The sequence below is a fragment of the Artemia sp. Qi Xiang Cuo genome, chromosome 20 (assembly GCF_049724085.1).
Source record: "Artemia sp. Qi Xiang Cuo chromosome 20, ASM4972408v1, whole genome shotgun sequence".
Lineage (NCBI taxonomy): Eukaryota > Metazoa > Arthropoda > Branchiopoda > Anostraca > Artemiidae > Artemia > Artemia sp. Qi Xiang Cuo.
In genome coordinates this window covers 35,053,066-35,073,530 of record NC_142813.1, presented here as the reverse complement: position 1 = coordinate 35,073,530, position 20,465 = coordinate 35,053,066, and the positions used below count along the sequence as shown (strand labels likewise).

At 34.3% G+C, this 20,465-nt stretch overlaps 1 protein-coding gene across 1 annotated transcript in view; it reads left to right on the top strand.

Moving 5' to 3' along the window:
* The window catches only part of LOC148940143 (ephrin type-A receptor 5-like), a 55,733-nt gene that overhangs the window by 6,522 nt on the left and 28,746 nt on the right, over positions 1–20,465 (top strand). Inside the window, exon 2 of the mRNA XM_089106082.1 lies at positions 15,240–15,675. Within this exon, the coding sequence (XP_088962208.1) occupies positions 15,240–15,675 (436 nt within the window). The remainder of the gene's footprint in view (positions 1–15,239; positions 15,676–20,465) is intronic.

The window sequence follows — 20,465 nt, the reverse complement described above, 5'->3', positions numbered from 1 at the left end:
TAAAAAATAAAGTTGTGTGACAGAGTCAAACTTTAGCGTAAAGAGCGAGGCGATGAGGAGGGGACAGCCCCTTTCATATACGGAATAATTTCTGTTAATTTTAAGTTTTAATGTCGTTCATTACTTTCAGTTAAAAAAAACTAGTTTTTTTTTTATTTGATTTTGGCTCACCGTACATGAATAATTAGAATGAAATTTGCATATTAATTTTATTGTTTTGGCTAAATGGCTCTCTCGAAATTTTGTTATGACGTAACTTGTTAACTTACGTAATGAACTTCTATATTTGTATGTTTTTATTACGTAGGAAGTTTACCCCTAGTCAATACCTCGCTCTTTACGCTAAAGTTCGAATTTTGTTCGGACCACAAACCCCTGAATCACAAAGGCCGGTTAATTAGAATAGATAGTTCTTTTGAAAGTACTAAAAAAACTTTAGCGTAAAGGGCAGGGTCTTGACTAGGGGGCGAAATCCCCTCATATACGCAATAATTTCTGTTTATTTTAAGTTTTAACGTTGCTCCTTACTTTCAGTTGAAAAAACTTGTTTTTTTATTTAATTTCTGATCGTTTTTTAAATAATGCTGGGAAATCCGGTCCCCCCGTCAAAGGAATGTCCTTCCCCCACGGAAACATCCTCCATGGAAATATCCTCCCCCCCCCCCACCAGAAAAATATCCCTCCTGAAACGTCTGTATACTTCCCATTTACCAATACTATATGTCAACAATGGGCATAGTTCATAACTTGCATCCCCTCCCGCGAGAACTGTTGGGGATTAAGTCATCCTTAAAAACATAATTATTAGATTTTCGACAATACTGAACAAAATTGCTATCTTAAAATTTTTATTGGCTGACTTCGGGAAGAAAAAATAAGCGTGGGAGGGGGCCAAGTTGCCCTCCAATTTTTTCGGTCACTTAAAAAGAGCAGTAGAACTTTTATTTTCCGTTCAGATGAGCCCTCTCAGAATATTCTAGGACTACTGGATCGATACGATCACCCCTGCGAAAAAAAAACAAAAAACAAATAAACCCGCATCCGTGATCTTTCTTTCATTTTTGGAGATAGGAGTCTAAAACTTCGACAGTAGGGTTTCCTGATACGCTAAATTTGATGGTGGAGTTTTTGTGGGGGCTAGAGATTTATGGAGGGATGTTTCCCCCTCATTTCGAAAATAGGACAAATATCTTCATGCGCGTAACATTTGACGGGTAGGAGAGACTTTAATGTTACTTTTATATTTAGATTAAGTACTTTTATCCGAATCTTTTGATGTCTCTATTGGTATGAAAATTATGGCTTTTAGAGTTTCTGTTATTATTTACCCGGTTCGCTCCTTACTTACAGATCGTTACCACGAACCGTTTGATACACACCTCACTCAAGTTTCGATGTGTAAAACTCGAGAACAAACTGGTTTCTTGGTTACTTTATAAACAAATGTGGACTATATATTTACACATTAGGAGAGGTGATAAAGTATAGCGGGTCTGCATGCAAAGTGTGTTAGGTACAATTATTCTGCATATAGTTATAGCCAGGAATTGTTTTCTAACTTAAAACTGTCACAACACTCCCCTCCGCCCCCTATTATGTGCAAACATATAGCCCAAATTATATATTTCCCGTCTATTCTGTCACTTATTTTTGTCTTGCCTCTCGCTAAGCTGAAAGAAACTAACAAAAAAAAACCGGTTTGTTCTCGAGTTTTACAACAGCGTAAGTAGAGATGCCTTATTGACTCCGACGAGAACCACGTGGTTTATGGTTTTGTCAGTGAGAATGGAAAAACAGTATTTTTCTCACTTGAAAAATCAGGAACTTTCTCACATTTATGGATGTTTTCTTGGATGATTATATCTGTTTTATGGTTTTTGTCAGTGAGAATTTGAAAAACAGGAACTTTCTCACTTTTAAGGATATTTTTATGGCTTTTGACAGTGAGAATGAAAAAACAGGAACTTTCTCACATTTATGTCAGTTTTCTTGGATGGTTATGTGTGTTGGTCAATTTATTTGATGTTTTTCATGGATGTCAACAGCAATTTTTGGTTTTTGTCAGTTAGAATGGAAAAACACGAACTTTCTCACTTTCATGGATTATTGAGTCTAATGGGGGCAGGTCAATGACACTTCCTTCTTGTTGTTGCTCGATGCAAATGTTATGATCTAGGAAAGAGTATTTGTTGTTGTTGCTCGAGGCAAATGTTATGGGTTTCCAGGAAACAGTTAGATCACGTGTTTCCTTCTCAGCCAATCAGCTTGTTTACATCTCCTTCTAAGTCAATCAGGGGGGCGGAAATATTAGAAAAAGAGGATTGCAGGTTGGGTTAGTTTAGATTTTTAGTTTATTTTAAGTTTATTTATTACCTTTATTTCTAGTTTAGTCTTAGCTAGTTTAGTTATAGTTTAGAGTTTTAGTTTAGCTAGAGTTTTACTTTAGAATTTTAGCTAGAGTTTAGTTTAGTTTTAGTTTAGTTTAGTTTAGATTTTAGGTCAGTTTTAGTTTAGAATTTTTGTTAGTTTAAAAGTTTAGATTTTAGTTAGTTTAGTAGTTTAGATTTTTAGTTTAGTTTTAGTTTAATGTTTAGTTTTCTTTTAGATTTTTAGTTAGATTTTCAGTTTAATTTATTTTAGTTTTAGATTAGTGTTTAGTTTTAGTTTAGAATTTTAGTTAGACTAAAAGTTTAGATCTTAGTTAGTTTAGTAGTTTAGATTTTTAGTTTAGTAGTTTAGATTTTAGTTAGTTTAGTAGTTTAGTTTTTTTTTTAGTTTAGTTTTAGTTAGTGTAGTTTTAGATTAGAGTTTTAGTTTAGCTACAGTTTGCTAAAGAGTTTTAGTTTAGTAACTTAGTTTGGTTTTAGTTTAGTTTAGTTTTATATTAATGTTTAGTTTTAGTTTAAAGTCTTAGTTAGTTTAGTAGTTAAGAGTTTTAGTTAGAGTTATAGTTTAGATTTTTAGTTTAGTTAGACAGTTTAAATTTTTAGTTAGTTTAGTTATAGTTTAGAGTTTTAGTTTAGCTAGAGTTTTACTTTAGAATTTTAGCTAGAGTTTAGTTTAGTTTTAGTTTAGTTTAGTTTCGATTTTAGTTTAGTTTTAGTTTAGTTTTATTTAGTTTATATTTTTAGTTTATTTTAAGTTTATTTATTAACTTTATTTTTAGTTTAGTTTTAGATTATTTTTAGTTTATAGTTTTAGTTTAGCTAGAGTTTTACTAAAGAGTTTTAGTTAGAGTTTTAATTTAGCAGTTTAGTTTTGTTTTAGTTTAGTTTAGTTTAGATTTTAGTTTTGTTTTAGTTTAATGTTTAGTTTTAGTTTAGATTTTTAGTTTATTTTAAGTTTATTTATTACCTTTATTTTTAGTTTAGTTTTAGCTTAGTTTTAGTTTAGAGTTTTAGTTTAGCTAGAGTTTTACTAAAGAGTTTTTGTTAGAGTTTTAATTTAGCAGTATAGTTTAGTTTTAGTTTAGTTTAGATTTTAGTTAGTTTAGTAGTTTTGATTTTTAGTTTAGTTTTAGTTTAATGATTAGTTTTCTTTTAGATTTTTAGTTAGATTTTCAGTTTAATTTATTTTAGTTTTAGATTAGTGTTTAGTTTTAGTTTAGAATTTTAGTTAGTTTAAAAGTTTAGATCTTAGTTAGTTTAGTAGTTTAGAATTTTAGTTAGAGTTTTAATTTAGCAGTTTAGTTTAGTTTTAGTTAGTTTAGTTTTAGATTAGAGTTTTAGTTTAGCTACAATTTGCTAAAGGGTTTTAATTTAGTAGCTTAGTTTGGTTTTAGTTTAGTTTAGTTTCATATTAATGTTTAGTTTTAGTTTAAAGTTTTAGTTAGTTTAGTAGTTAAGAGTTTTAGTTAGAGTTATAGTTTAGATTTTTAGTTTAGTTAGACAGTTTAAATTTTTAGTTATTTTATTAGTTTAGATTTTTAGTTTAGTTCTAGTTTAGTTTTAGTTTAGTTTAGATTTTGTTTAGTTTAGTAGTTAAAGTTTGAATTTAGTAGTTTAATTTAGTTTTAGTTTTATTTTAGTAGTTAAGTTTAGTTTTAGTTTAACGTTTAGTTTTAATTTTGAGTTTTAGTTAGATTCTAGTTTAGTTTAGTTTAATGTTTTAGATTAGTGTTTATTTTTAGTGTAGAATTTTTTGTTAGTTTAGTAGTTTAGATTTTAGTTAGTTTAGTAGTTAGTTATTGTTTAAAGTTTAGTTTTATTTTAGAGTTTTAGTTAGATTTTCAGTTTAATTTAGTTTTGTTTTAGGTTAGTGTTCAGTTTTAGTTTAGAATTTTAGTTAGTTTAAAACTAACTAGTTAGGCGGTAGTTCAGTACTAGAAATTTCAAAAAAGATCATGTTGTCGTTCTTTTACAATGTGTGCAAGGTGCAATGGCCACGGGAGGGGGAGGTTCAAGTTTACTATGGGGATACAGATTCTCTGCTGTTAAAGGTAAATGGGACTGAAGATTTATTTGGTGATTTAGAAAAGGGGGAACACATCAGCTCGCGGATGGATTCCACCAACTAGAATCCATCCCTCTACCCAGAGCTGGTGAAACGGAAACAGGTGCGTACGAATGAATTTCAGGGAGGGGCCTATTCTTGATAATATTTGTTTTGCGACTCGAATGCGAAGTATTCAAAAACTCGAGAAAATTTAGGATTCCCCGGTGTCCGGGCCCCGAATCCTCCACCTTGAATACATCCCTAAGTGGAAAGATTAGGGGTCAGCACAGTCCCTAGGGTAGTGGCAGTACATGGCCGAGTTTCTTCTGAAAAAAAAAACTTTGAAGTTTTTAGTTTCAAGCAACTCAAAGAATTACAAACAGCAATTTGGTATTATGACATTCAATCTCGAACAAAGCGAACAGTATAAGTCCCTAAGTAGAAAGATCAGGTTTCAGCCAAGTCCCTAGGGTAGTGACAGTACATGGCCGAGTTCCCTCTAAAAAAAAAATATAAACATATACTTAAAAAAGAAAGGAAAGGAAGGACTGGTTGTCTTGGAGCAATTTACTGGCTTCTTGGATTCTTATCTTGACTCTAATAAGATTACGAAGCTTGTAAAAGGAGTGATGGTTGAAAATGTAGCCTAGAGCTTTGAACAATGTTTGGCATTTGGATGGAATACGACAAAAAGTCAAGTTTAAGGACAGGAACCTTTAATTCAAAGATGGAACTGGACCACTGGAGGCTAACTCTGGAACTGGACCTCTGTAACAACTGGGGTCATTAGTAGGATCTTAAATAAGTATGGGGAGTGGGAATAGAAAGAAGACTTGAAGAAAAAAAAACGACAAGTGACATAATGTACACTCCAAAAATTTTCAGATAATTAAATGTAGTTTGAATTAGAATTTTAATTATATTAGTAATTTCTCAACCAAAAGCTCATAGACTTAAAGCCCCATGCTAAGTTTGTTGGATTACAAATCCAACAAAATTATTGTGTTTTTCTTCCTTCTATTTTTTATCTTTCATTTTTTATCCCAAGGCCACGGCGACGGCCCCAACTGTCCTTTCCAAGGCCGTTGGGGGCAGGCTGGAAAGCAGGTTTTCCCCGAATGTGGTTGGAATAGGCCATAAGTAAGGCTGAAATGAAATCGGAACTTCATTGGTAAGGGTTAAAGAGTGAAGCTTTGAATAGATCCGGGTGGAAAAGGTGTGTGCGCAGATGCATTAGCCTCGGGTGGTTTGTAGTAATAATAATCAGTGGCTTCAATTCACGAAAATTTAGGGGAGGGGGCAAAATAATTTTTTTGTTATCTAAGGAGAAAGCAAAGTTGTCTTTTTAATTTTTTAAAAAGAAAATAAAAAGAATAGCCATTTTCAATGACAAATCCTAGAAAATGTTGGTACTTGTGCATTATAACTAAACCAGCGCTATACACGAAATAAGTCAAGTTTTGTTAATGCTAATGAAATAAAATAAAATAGGATGGATATATAAAAGTTTAGAAACAAATATGGGATATATATATGCATATTAGGGGGGGGGGGTAAGCATAGCATATATTAAATACATAACCTAGCATAGGTACCTTCCTCCCCCCAAAACCCCAAAAACAATCGTTTAAATAATCGTAAACTCAATGGTAATCCACGCTTCGCCATCAATTTATCTAGCAAATACCCGTTCGTCTGTTTTCGTGTCTGGTTTCCTTGCACAGTCTGTAGCGCAGGTTTAGTTATAATGCACAAGTACCAAAATGTATCGTACAAAGTCTATGTGGAGTGAAAATATAGGGGTCAAAGGCCCCACCCCTGCATCCCCCCAATTACCACCACTTGCAGTAATCACAACCTTGCTGACGTTTATCTATTTTATGGGTATTGTTTGGGTTTTTACTGTTGTTCATTGATGATCAGCAATTCCAGAAGGATGCAACATCACTCAAGTGCCCCGTGTGCTGTAGAACAGGCAAAACGAGAGTTTACTTAAAAAAATCTTGCGGCTAAAGACTGTCCGTTCTTTAAACTGGCGCAAAATTTCACACAGGAGTATCATTGAGGTTAAATGTAGCTTTTAATTCTTTTCACGGCTTAAATTTTGGAAAAATAAGGGGATTGAACTTCGCCGACTATTTATATAATTAGTAATTGAACTAGTTATGCCACTTTTAATAGTTTTGACTTGTTTTCTCATAACAAATCAATATTTAGGAAAATAATTATGTAGAACAGTTCATATAAGACATTATTTTCTCGTGGGGGGGGGAGCTCAAAATTGGGAAAATTCTGTCGCATCTTGACTATCACCCTCCAATTTAATTTTTGTCCTTAGGAAAATGTTATCTGTTTTCCATTAATACTACACGTAAGTAAAACTCACTCTTGTGCAATTTCAACCCCCTGAATAAGTTAGTTCTGAGCTGTGGGTGTTTGGTGTCGATGTGAAACTATGGTGAAACTATGGATAGTCTCAGGTATTTAATCGAAGTATCCGTATCTTCAAAAAGTGTTGGTATTTTTGATACCCAGCTATTTATTCTATATTTAGCCAATTTGTTTTTTTTTTATGCGAAATAAAGGTATGTTTTACTTATTTAGAATTAGAAAACTTGCAAAACTGAAAATTTTTGAAAACTGACATTTGGTAAGTTTCTCATTGTCACAACTCACATCTGCAGTTAAAGACTATTTCTTATGACATTCACATTTGGATCAAGAAGTGTACAACAAGGCCTTCGGGACTGCTTCTATTCGAGATCCTGAATTTTCATGTATTTGTGGGTACTTTTTATGAAAATTGTTAAAAAAAATAGTTGTTATTATTGCTCCCCCTCCTAAATCTTTTTTTATTATTTCTCCCCTACCACCCGCCCGAAAAAAAATTCTTAGGATCTGTTAGATTTGGAAATATGCAATATTTCTCGATTACAACTTTTAGCTTAATATTGTTCTGCAAAATACATGTATCGATTCCAAAATATTGATGCTTTTTGGCAGTGTCGAATCGAGTATCCATGTCCGATACTTTCCAAGTATCACTAACCCTACATTCGCTCATCCATCACTTCTTATTGCCACTTTTGTCTCGTGTCTTCTAATTGCAAGTCTTTGCTTTGAATAAAAACCTTTCTCTAGAGAGGTCAAATTTGTTTCTTTAGACTGAAGATAATTAATAAAAATGTCGTTAACGGTAATGGGGTGACTCGTTCCAATGTCACGACATTTTGGTTTTAAATGTTCTTTCCTGTCAGAACGGAGGTGGGTCTTCATGGTTTATGAAATGTGAGAAACATTTCTTCTATTTGGGCGGGCTTAGGGACAAAGGTACCCTACAAATTTTGAATTCTTGTGGGTTTCTCTGTTCATTTTTGTGTTATGAAATACGCTTAGGTACATCAATCACGTCCCTTTTTTCCTTTGGAAATTCCCGGATAAATGGGCCTTTTTTTATGCATTCTCTGTCAGAGATCTCTAGTTGGCAGTTGAAAGTTAAGGTGTCGTGAAGATAGCAATGTTGAAAATCAGTTCACACGTGGCTTGACATAAGAATTATCCTGGATAGAGACATAAACAAACCTTCCATAGTAAATTTATTTGGAAAACATGTAAAACTTGCAGCAATCTGGGTATTTAAGACTGGAACGCATTTTATGATACATGCGGTCTATTGCACTCCTTGATAATTCCTTTGGCCTTTCCCGAGGGGAGGGGAGGGTGCGAATGTAGGAAGTGTCTAGGGGACCAATAATAAGAAAATTGCGGAGGGGTGGGGAAGGTTGAAAATAAAAACCCAAGTTTTAGTTGATATTGTGAGTAAGAAGTGCCGAAAAATTCAAGAAATTTAGGATTTTCTGGGTGGAGCCAGGTTTTGACCCCATCTGCCTACGCCCCTCTTTCCTGGTTTAGGTTTTTGCATCGCCTTTACCAGTTTCAGGACGAAATAAAACATTTGCTTTATTAAATTATAGACTCTAATGATCTATTAATAATGAACATTTTAATTCAAAAAGTGTGAAAAAGTGCAGTCAAATGTACACCCCAAAGGGCTTCCAATGGGTCTCAAAAGTGGAGTCAGTTGTACACCCCAATGGGCGTCCTCCTCTGCCAGTTGGTGTAGATCTCAGATCCTTGTTTGTTTTACGATTGACACACGTGCTCTGCGCCTGTTCATGTGATGCTTTGTGTACTTTGTGACACGAGTGGCACCCTTCAACCACGTGTGGCGCGTCCCGTTTGCTGTACACGATTTTAAGTCAGTAACTGCATAGCTCAGCCCCTGAATATTTACAAAGTGGTGCCTAATTTGTGCTTGTCAAATGTCAGTGGAATTAACATCATTTTGACCAAGTAAATAACCTCAAAGAACTTGTATCTCTAAATCTTAGCAACATATCTCTTTTTTTTCGCTATGATGGTCTGTAACAAAATATGAATTAAGTTTGTTACGTTAAAAAGGTCAGTCTAATCAACTTTAGTGGAAATGTTCTTCCTTTCTGTAATTAAATAAAAAAAAACAAGTTTTTTAAACTGAAAGTAAGGAGCGACGTTAAAATCTTAAAACGAACAGAAATTATTCCGTATAGAAAGGCTGTCCCCTCTCAACGCCTCGCTCTTTACGCTAAAGTTTTTTATTGTTTTAAAAAATAAAGTTGTGAGACAGAGTCCAACTTTAAGCGTAAAGAGCGAGGCGTTGAGGAGGGGACAGCCCCTTTCATATACGGAATAATTTCTGTTCGTTTTAAGTTTTAATGTCGCTCCTTACTTTCAGTTTAAAAAACTTGTTTTTTTTTATTTAATTTCTGATCGTTTTTTAGATAATGCAATCCTTCTTTTATTTGCATAAAAATTTTACTTTTCTTTTGCTAAATGGATGTCTTTACAAATTAACTTACGTAACTAACTTCTATATTCGTATATTTTTCTTCTGGCAAGAAATTCAAAGTTGCAGATTTTTGCAGATATGAGCTTGAAACCTATGTAATAGGGTTTTCTGATACTCTGAATCTGACGGTGTGATTTTCATTAAAATTCTTTCACTTGTAGGGGATGTTTCCCCCTCTTTAAAAAATCGAGTAAGTTTTCTCAGGCTCGTAGCCTTTGATGAGTAATACTAAACTTAATAAAATTTATATATTTAGTATCATCATTATAAACACATTCTTTTGATAAATTTATTGACATTAAAATTTCGTTTTTAAAAGTTTCGATTATTATTGAGCCGTATCGCTTGTTTTTTTATTGTTTTTTTTATTAAGTATATGTTATTACTTATATGAAGGGGTTCTACCCTTAGTCAATACCACGCACTTTACGTTAAAATTTAAAAAAAATTTTTATTCACAACCCCCTGAATAACAATGGCCGTTTGATTAAAATAGATAGCTCTTTTGAAAGTACTAAAAAAAACTGTAGCGTAAAGAGTGAGGTATTGACTTTGGGGAGAACCCCCTCAGATACGTTATAATTTCTGTTCGTTTTAAGTTCTAATATTCCTTCTTACATTTCAGTTGAAAAAACTTGTTTTTTTTTATTTAATTTCTGATCGTTTCTTAAATAAAGCTTGGAAATCCGGCGCCCCTTCATAGAAATGTCCCTTACCCCAAAGAAACATCCTCCACGGAAATATTCTCCAGAGTAACCCCCTGCTCTAGCCCCCCCCTCCAGAAAAAATCCTTCCTGAAAATGGTTGTATACTTCCCAATAACCAATAAATAATGCTGGCAAGTCCGGCGCCCCTTCATAGCAATGTCCCTTCCCCCATGAAAACTTCCTTCATGGAAAGATCCTTCCATATAGCCCCCGACCCGCGCCATCCCCCACCAACCAGAAAAAAAATCCACAGAAAAAGTATGTATACTTACCAAAAACCAAAAATAAAAGTTAAAATTGAGTAAAGTTCATAACTTTCAGCCCTCCTCCTGGGGACTTTGGGGGATCAAGTCATCCTAAAAGACATTTTTATCATATTTTCGACCATGCTGAACAAAATGGCCATCTCAAAATTTTGATCAGGTGACTTTGGAAAAAAATGAGCATGGGAGGGGCCTAGTTGCCCTCCATTTTTTGGTCACTTAAAAGGACACTAGAACTTTTAATTTCCATTCCAATGAGCCCTCCCACGATATTCTAGGACCACTGGGTCGATACGATCACCCCTGGGGAAAAAAAACAAACAAACAAACAAATAAACACGCATCCGTGATCTTTCTTCTGGCAAAAAATGGAAAATTCCACATTTTTGTAGATAGGAGCTTGAAACCTCTAAGTAGGGTTCTATGATACGCTGAATATGATGGTGTGATTTTCATTAAGGTTCTATAACTTTTAGGGGGTCTTTCCCCCTTTTTTCGAAAATCAGCCAAATTTTCTCAGGCGCGTAACTTTTGATGGGTAGCACTAAACTTGATGAAAGTTATATATTTGAAATCAGCATTTAAATCTGATTCTTTTGATATATCTATTGGTATCAAAAACCCGTTTTCTAGAGTTTCGGTTACCATTGAGCCGGGTCGCTCCTTGCTTACAGTTCGTTACCACGAACTGTTTGATTACGAAAAGGAACCGATGAAAAGTCAGGCTTTAGAATTTGTTTTTATTTCTTTCAAACATTTAAAGACACCATTGATAAAAAAAATTATGTTAAATGATAATTTAAGCTTATTCATAATTTTTAACTGTTGTAACCTCGACTGTTTTAGCTTTATTTTAGATCATTTTAGATGGGGTATCTCTACATAATTTTACATCTGCTATACACGCCTTATTTTCCTTACAATGGCAGAGACATACACAGGGGGAGGGGGCTTGGGGCCTGGCCTTTCCCAGAAAGTCATTGAGAAAGAACTGTCTCCGGGAAAAACTCGAGAAAACAATTTTTTTTGGTAAGGTTTTCAATAAGTTTAATACGCCCTCTGGCAAGGGCGGATCCAGGATTTTTTTTTGGGGGGGGGGGGTTACTAATTTTTGATTTTTTCGGGGGGGGGGGGGTTTACTAATTTTTGACTCAGTTTTCGACTAATTTTACTGATTTTTACCTAGGTTTTACTAATTTTCGACTTATTTTCGACTCGTTCAAAAATTTCGGGGGGGGGGTCAAACCGGGTACCCCTCCCCCCCCCCCTGGATACGGCCTTGCCCTCTGGGCTAGGATGACACGTACATCGCTAGAAACTTATATGCTAAAATAAAGCCAAATTGTTGAGCTAAGCAGTGTAATTTATACAGACTTTATTTAATATGTAAGTCCTTGATAAGCCCCTTTTTATGTAACCCCTCCCCATCCCCCCTAAATAAATCCTGGATACGGCCCTGCTCTAGGCTATGATTAAATAAAAAAAACAATTTTTTTTAACTGAAAGTAAGCAACGACGTTAAAACTTAAAACGAACAGAAATTATTCCGTATATGAAGGGGGCTGTCCCCTCCTCAACGCCTCGCTCTTTACGCTAAAGTTTTTTTTATTGTTTAAAAAAATAGAGTTGTGAGAAAGTCAAACTTTAGCGTAAAGAGCGAGGCGTTGAGGAGGGTACAGCCCCTTTCACATACAGAATAATTTCTACTCGTTTTGAGTTTTAACGTCGTTCCTTACTTACAGTTAAAAAAAACTTGTTTTTTATTTAATTATTGAACGTTTTTGATTTAATGCAGGTTTCGATTTTGGAACACCTTACATGAATATTTAAAACAAAATTTGCATATTATATTTGGTTAAATGGCTTTCTCGAAACTTGTTTAATTTTATTTACGAACGTTTTTATTAGTAATAAATATACGTAACTTAGAATTAACATACGTAACGAACTTCTATATTCATAAATTTTTAACACGTATATTAGGGGGTTCGCCCCCTAGTCAATACCCTGCTCTTTAAACTATAGTTCGAATTTTTTTTCCAGTTCTTTAAAAATGACCTCTTAATCATAATCAGTTGATCAGTTGAAAAACTTGTTTTTTTATTTAATTCCTGATCTTTTTCTTTAATAATGCTGGGAAATCCGGCGCCCCCTTCATAGCAATGTCCCTTCCCCCATGAAAACTTCCTTCATGGAAAGATCCTTCCATCTAGCCCCCGCCCCGCGCGTTCCCCCACCTCCCCGACCAAAACTCCTCTGACAAAGTCTGTATACTTCACAATAACCAAAACTATATGTTAACATTGAGTAAAGTTCATAACTTTCAGCCCTCCCCCTGGGGACTTTGGGGGATCAAGTCATCCTAAGAGACATTTTTATCATATTTTCGACCATGATGAACAAAATGGCTATCTCAAAATTTTGATCGGGTGACTTTGGGAAAAAAATGAGCGTGGGAGGGGAACTAGTTGCCCTGCATTTTTTTGGTCACTTAAAAAGGGCACTAGAACTTTTAATTTCCGTTCCAATGAGCCCTCCCACGATATTCTAGGACCACTGGGTCGATACGATCACCCCTGAAAAAAAACAAAAAAACAAACAAACAAACAACAAAATAAACTCGCATCCGTAATCTCTTTTCTGGCAAAAAATGTAAAATTCCACATTTTTGTAGATAGGAGCTTGAAACCTCTGCAATAGGGTTCTCTGATACACGGAATATGATGGTGTGATTTTCATTAAGGTTCTATAACTTTTAGGGGTCTTCCCCCTTTTTTCAAAAATCAGCCAAATTTTCTCAGGCACGTAACTTTTGATGGGTAAGATTAAACTTAATGAAACTTATATATTTGAAATCAGAATTAAAATCTTATTCTTTTGATGTATCTATTGGTATCAAAATCCCGTTTTTTAGAGTTTCGGTTACCATTGAGCCGGGTCGCTCCTTACTTACAGTTCGTTACCACGAACTGTTTGATAAAATGAAACCAAATTGCTGAGCTAAGCAGTGAGGTTAATACAAATGTTATTTATTTATTTGAATCTTTCAGAAAGAGGTGCTTCTGTGAAAAATCTTTTTCTTGTAAACGTTTGAAAACTTGAGATACGCCTTCTAGTTTCTGACAATACGTGGTTTTGCGGAAATCCATTTTCATGTGCTTCAAGAGTTTCATTATTTCCTTTTCTCTCCTTGGAGGTCTGGAAAACATTTATCCAAGGTTTCTGGAAATGTGTTCCAGATACGCTCCTAATAATTTACTATTGATGAGTGTTCAACCGTTGGGTATTGGCATTGAATGATTTCGGCAAATATTCAAATAATGTTTTAGATGTCAACTCGAAGTGTGTCCAAATTCATAATTGATGAGCGCTTCATTCTCAATAATATCAGCGTTATTGATCAGATTTTTTCAGCCATATGTCAACTTGTTTCATTTATTTATTCAATATCTCCTTCAATCTATTCCATACACGATTTTCATTTGTTTAAAGGACTGGCAATTGATTTGAGTTACTTACGGAACATAGATGCAAGATAGTAACTTGAGGAAAGGACTGTACATGCACTTACGGCAGGGGTTGGGGGATTTGGTCCGGGCCATTAATTCTAAAGATTTTTTTTCTCCACTCTCTCACTACTACTACTGCTAACAATGCCGTACCCAGGATTTTTTTGGATGGGGTTTTACTAAAAAAAATAAAATTTGGGGGGGGGGGGGTTTACACAAAGAACGTCAAAAAACGCATACAAAATTTTTCATGTTCATTTTTGTTACGTTTTTACGAGTCAGACAATTTTTTTTTGGGGGGGGGGATAAACTCCCTAACCCCACCCCCCCCCGCTGGATACGGCCTTGACTACTAACAACATACTATAGCATCAAGCCGCGTGAGGTGACAAACTCCTCCACTTGATTTTATTCAAAGCTTCACTCTTTACCCTATCCCAAGAAATTTCAGGTTTCTTTAAATCTCTCCTTGCAACCTCTTCCCACCTCCCTTTGGGGACGACTTGCTTTTCGTGCGGCGCAATCCCCCGAAGCGCACTTCAGAATTCTCACTCCGAAGCGCAATCCCTAAAAAAAATAAGAACAAGTAAAAAATAAATCCGTTCTCAATGTTGTATGCTTTTACTAATGAAAAACATTAATTTTGGGGAGCAAATTCATGACACTGCAATTAAGGGTCTTATCGATCACACACCCTACCAACCTGAGCTAGCGCGGCTTGGGTAGCTTGTTTTACACTTTTCGTGTATTTATAAATGAAAATAAACAGTTTGTCTAATTTTTTCTTTCTTCAGTTTACGGACATTGTGAGTTATTATATAGGGCAGTGGTTCTCAAACTTATTTAGACACTGTACCCCTTTTTACCCACAAAATATTTTAGGTAAAAGCAGGGGTGAATCTCCCAAGGCCATACCCAGGATTTTTTTCGGGGGATGGGGGGTGGGGGTCACTCAAATTTTTTTTCGGGGGGGGGGGTTACACAAAAAAGCTCAAAGAATTTATACAAAATTTGTTTATATTCATCTCTGTTACGTTTTTACGAGTCAAACACATTTCGCGAGGGGGTGGGCTCAAACCCCCTAGCCTCCCCCCTGGATACGGCCGTGGAATATCCAGTATTTTTATTGGGGGAGGAAGCAAGAGAGGTTGATACTCGGATAGTCAAGGGGAATGGGCTGTATAACATTTTTTCTCCAAATAATTGAAGGCGGGGTCGACTCCCCTGGTACTAAGTAAACTATATCTAAAACATAAATAAAATTGCAAGTCCTAGAGCTTAAGGGTTGTTTTATTTTTTTTTTGTTGGCTGGCCGCGTACCCCTTGAAAATTTTTGTGTACCCCCAAGGGGTACGCGTACCACAGTTTGGTACATAAATCACTTTTCCTAGATGAGTTAATTTGGTAAGCAATTTGTAAAATAGTAGCTTTGTTCCAGGAGACTTTCAACGACACCAAAGTAACCATCAGTGGACTAAACCCAGTTACGACATACCGATTTCGAGTAATTGCAGAAAATGGTGTTTCCGGTCAAATAACAGAAGCTGAACGTCAATATGTCGAAATAACTGTGACAACAGAGGCATCCGTTCCTTCATCCGTCTCGAACGTTAAAGTGTCCCAATCCCGTCCAACAGAACTTGTCCTCAAGTGGGACGCTCCTGATGATGCCTATGAGGTGGATATGTATGAAGTGAGGTTTTTTGTGAGAGGTATGGAAAGTAATGCCTCAAGCTTGTTGACGAAGAAGGAAGAGTCGACTTTTACAGCGTTGAAGCCGAGAACGGATTATGGGTTTCAAGTTCGAGCAAAAACGACTCATGGTTGGGGTGATTTTAGCCCTCCAGTCTTTAAGATGACAGGACAAGTATTAGGTAAGTCGATTTTTTGAAGATCAGTAGAATTTCTGAATAGCAGCTTAAAAGCCCTATAGCGCATGTCAGATACTTAAAAGTATCTGGCGCCGCGCGTTTAAGGGGCGGAGTTTAACCCTGACCGAGTTTTGCTGAGTAATATGTGTTGTGTTCCGTCTTGTTTTTCTTAGAGTAGATTTCAGGAACGATATTTAAAATTCAGAAAAAGTTATACTATTATGCTAAGGTTTTAGCAAACTGAACTATTTGAAATCGAATGAACTAACATCCTCTTTACTTGAATGAAACTTGCAGTATGCAAACGCTGAAATTTGGACTGTATTGACATATCTCAAGTGACTGTCATCAGTCAACATGGGTTACCAGTTGAAAAAGCAGGAGTACCGATCCATGAAAATATAGGAGGGGGGAATTTTCGATTTTTTTATTATGAAAATATAAAAAAAGGTGATTTTCAAAATCTATTGTTGGTATCTTTTTTTCCTTAATGAAAATACAAAAAAGAGGTTTTTTTTTCCATGAACAGTAATTTAAAGCTTGAATTTCTTGTAACGAGAATTCTACATTTAATTTACTTTGAGTTTTTACTTTGTATTTACCAGCCACGTTCGTGGTAATTTATTTTCGGGGGAATATATATATATATATATATATATATATATATATATATATATATATATATATATATATATATATATATATATATATATATATATATATATATATATATATATATATATATATATATATATATATATATATATATATATATATATCTATATATCTATATATATATCTATATATCTATATATCTATATATCTATATATCTATATATCTATATATATATCATATATATATATATATATATATATATATATATATATATATATATATATATATATATATATATATATATATATATATATATATATATATATATATATATATATATATATATGTATATATATAATATATATTATTATAAATTTAATTATGTATTTTTATAGTTATATTTTAACTTTTTTTGGTACTGTTGTATTAGCTGGAACCCACGCGATATATTGTATAGGGAAGATGCTTAAGAAACTAGTCAAACGGGTTTCTTTCAATAGATAATTGGATTGCAAACCGTGGTTTGTCATTGCGTTTACAATATTTAAACTTTTTGTTTTTGGGGTTTAGGGGCAAAAAAAGGTATCTAGGTTAGGTTAGTTTACGTATTTAATATATGCTCTACTTTACCCCCCCCCCTAATGTGAAAATATATTGTAGAAATTTGGTTCTAAAATATTATATTTTTATCCTATTTTGTTTCATTTAATTATCATTAACCAAACTTGACTTCTCGCGTGGGTTCCAGCTAATACAACAGTATACCCCTTTTTATATTGTCTTTATACTTTAATTACATAATTTCTTTATTATATATTTAATTATAAATCCTTTTTATAACAAAAAACCAACAAAGAGAAAAATCTCAATGAAAAAAAAAAAAACAAACAACAAACTAGACTGCGGCCAGTGGAGAGAAAAGAAACGACAAATGCAAAACAACGCGAATATTTCGCCTGTATCTAAAAGGATTATTTCGCAACAGAATAATTAAAGTAATTTCCAGTTTTTTATTTTTCCTCAGTTACTCTGGTGTTCTCACTGAAGTAACTCTATAATAGCATCAGTTTGCGCCAATTGTGTATATATATATATATATATATATATATATATATATATATATATATATATATATATATATATATATATATATATATATATATATATATATATATATATATATATATATATATATATATATATATATATAATTTGGTTTGGTTAATGCTAATGTAAAAAAATATAGTTTGGTTAATGCTAATGAAATAAAACAAAATATTATGAAAATATAATAGTTTGGAAACAAATTTCGGCTATGTATTTGCACATTAGGGGGTGAGGGTAAAGTATAGCATATATTAAATACATAACCTAACCTAGACACCTTTTTTTCCCCTAAACCCCAAAAAACAAAAGTTAAAATATAGTTCCCGGAGTGAGAAATCCCTTGTTTATTCAGCGTCTCATGGGAATTACCGAGTACTGCATATTTGATCTTCGCTATTCTCGAGTGGTTGTCTCGCGTGTTGCCTAGCTGATAGAACAGTACTATAATTTTTGAACAAAATCTGGCTGTTGGAAGTGAATTTTTACTTTTTCCAAGAAAAAAGGCCGCTTAAATCATTATTAACACGAAGAGGCAAATGTGCCTTTCTCTGTTGGATGATCGACCTATTTTTTTGGAATAAATTGGTCTTAGCTTGCCATTTGATATTTTTTCATTTCAGATAATAACATTGCCTCAAAACCTTCCCTATGCATACGAAATAGTCCATTCTATCTATGACTCTTAAGAACCCTAAGACTTATACTCATTTTTGTACCCAAATAACTGAATTTTGATATCAGATTGTCTGCTGCACAGAGTCCTTGTGAATCCTATAATCTGCACGATTTTCCATAGTTTTTATTTCAATTCTTCTGAATTAGTCTTTTCATCCACGTTTTTTTTTTCAAATTTGGCGCCTGCTACTACTCTTCCAAAACTCCATAACTACATATAGATGTCTTTTTTATTAAAAATTGTATATATATATATATATATATATATATATATATATATATATATATATATATATATATATATATATATATATATATATTTTATATGCGGTTTGGGACGAGGGTCAGTGATGTGACTGTTAGCTCAGCCGGAGTTCACCCAGCTTCAAAGGGATATCTGAAGAGATCTAGGGGAAAACATTGGAATTGGAAGCTTCGGATGGATTGCCCCCAACCACTCATAGCGCTCCCGGCCAAACGCAGATAATCGGGAGATCGGTACATGCGCATTGCAACCATTGGTCTGTATGCGAAAAGTTAAGTAAATTTGTTTTGGCCCAGAAGAAGTAAGATTTTGTAATCAATAGGAAGTGATAAGCACTTTTGGCTTCCACAAAGCAAACACAGGCTATTGTAGTAATCCAATATTCACACTTAAATCTTATCTGTAACCAGTGTAAACTGTGAGGATATTTGCGAATTAATAGCACTTTCCAGATACCACTCGACCTTTTAGCAAATAAAATTTATTTGTTTGCAAACTTGGTATTCAGTTCAAATCCCGCTAGCTACTTTGGTATCCTGGTTACCAGTCTCATTATTCTTCGGCAGACGATGTTTAGGGTTAAGTGACAGCCCGCCATTCTAGAAGCTACACCAGAAACAAGGGATCTCGTGCTAGCTTGTTTTGTGTACACCGGGTCTACGACTAGCAGCATTGGAGGCCAGAGACATGCCCGGGGGGAGGACTTCACCCGAGATCCCAGATTATGAATTTCAGGGCACTTTCGATTCAAATTACCCGCCCCGACAAAAAAAAGTCACAAAATAGAACAAAATTTTTAGCCAGTAATTTGAAAATAATAATGTTAATTATGTGTAAAATTGTCACATACCAAAAATAATAAGAATTTAAATTGATAAAATAGTTAATAATAAAGTAGAATATTGGAAGTTATAGTGATGACTGTGGTCAAGTATGGTTCTGAAACGTGGACGCTTGGAGGAGGATTTGTTAGATGTTTTCTAAAGGAATTGTCTACGGATACCCGAATACCCGATAGTTTTGGATACCCCCTTTTCACTGACCGTATTCGGAACACGATGCACGGAAAATATAGTTCTATCCCACTTTCTAGGGCTATAATGAGATAAAGGTGGAGATGGCTAGGACACAGTTTGCGGATGAAGGATGACAGATTGCCAAAGATCATTCTTTTTGGCCATCCATCTAAACGAAAGCAGGTAGTCCCCCAGTGAGGTGAGAAGAGATCGTAAGGACGGATTTAAAGGAAATTAGAACTTCTTTGGGAAGGGTGAATTAAAGAATAGATTTGGGTGGTGAGGAGGGAGCACAGCTGTGTTTACCTTATGCGGCCTGGTTCTGCAGTGAGCTCTTAGTAGTAGTAATCTAATTGATTTATTAAAATTGTAACTAAATTGAAAATATGAAATGTAATAAATTATAATTAATTTTTCAGAATGTGCAAAAAGATTGCAATAGCCCCTCGCTTAACGGTTCATAGTTGACTGTGTTCAGTCATTTGGCCTGCATGGAATTAAGTTTCATTGTCTGAAAAACTTGACTTGGGATGGGCTTATGCGAATACTGTAGCCGTATTAAGTAACTGAAAATTTGTGATTATCTTTCATATAAAAAACACATTTATGTTGTAACAATGTTGCTAATTCGAAAAAAAACTTAGATCTATATCATGTATTCTGCCGGCTAGACTGGTAAAGGATTAGTCTGGTTGGAAAGAATTTGTAATGGGGTATCATTTTACGTATAAATATAATAAATATTATCAGCAAGTTGAAAATCATTATTTTTTTATCTTATCTAGATGTTGCTCCCTCTCCCTATTTTCCTAAACAACAACTAAAATTTAGTTATATTTATTAAAGTAGGAAAATGTTGTTCAACTCCACTTTCTGAAGCTGTAATGAAAGAAACATCAAGGCGGCCAGGCTGCGTTTTACGGATGAAAACGAAACGAAAAGCAGGTCGTCCCCGAGTGTTTTTTAAGGGGTCGTAAGGACTGCTTCATAAGGGGTCGTAAGGAAGGAATGAAAGGAAATTAGAACTTCATGGGAGGGGATAAATAAATAGTGAAGCTTTGAATCGATTAAGGTGGAGGAGCGTGCCAAGTTGTGTTTTCCTCAGGCGGCTTGG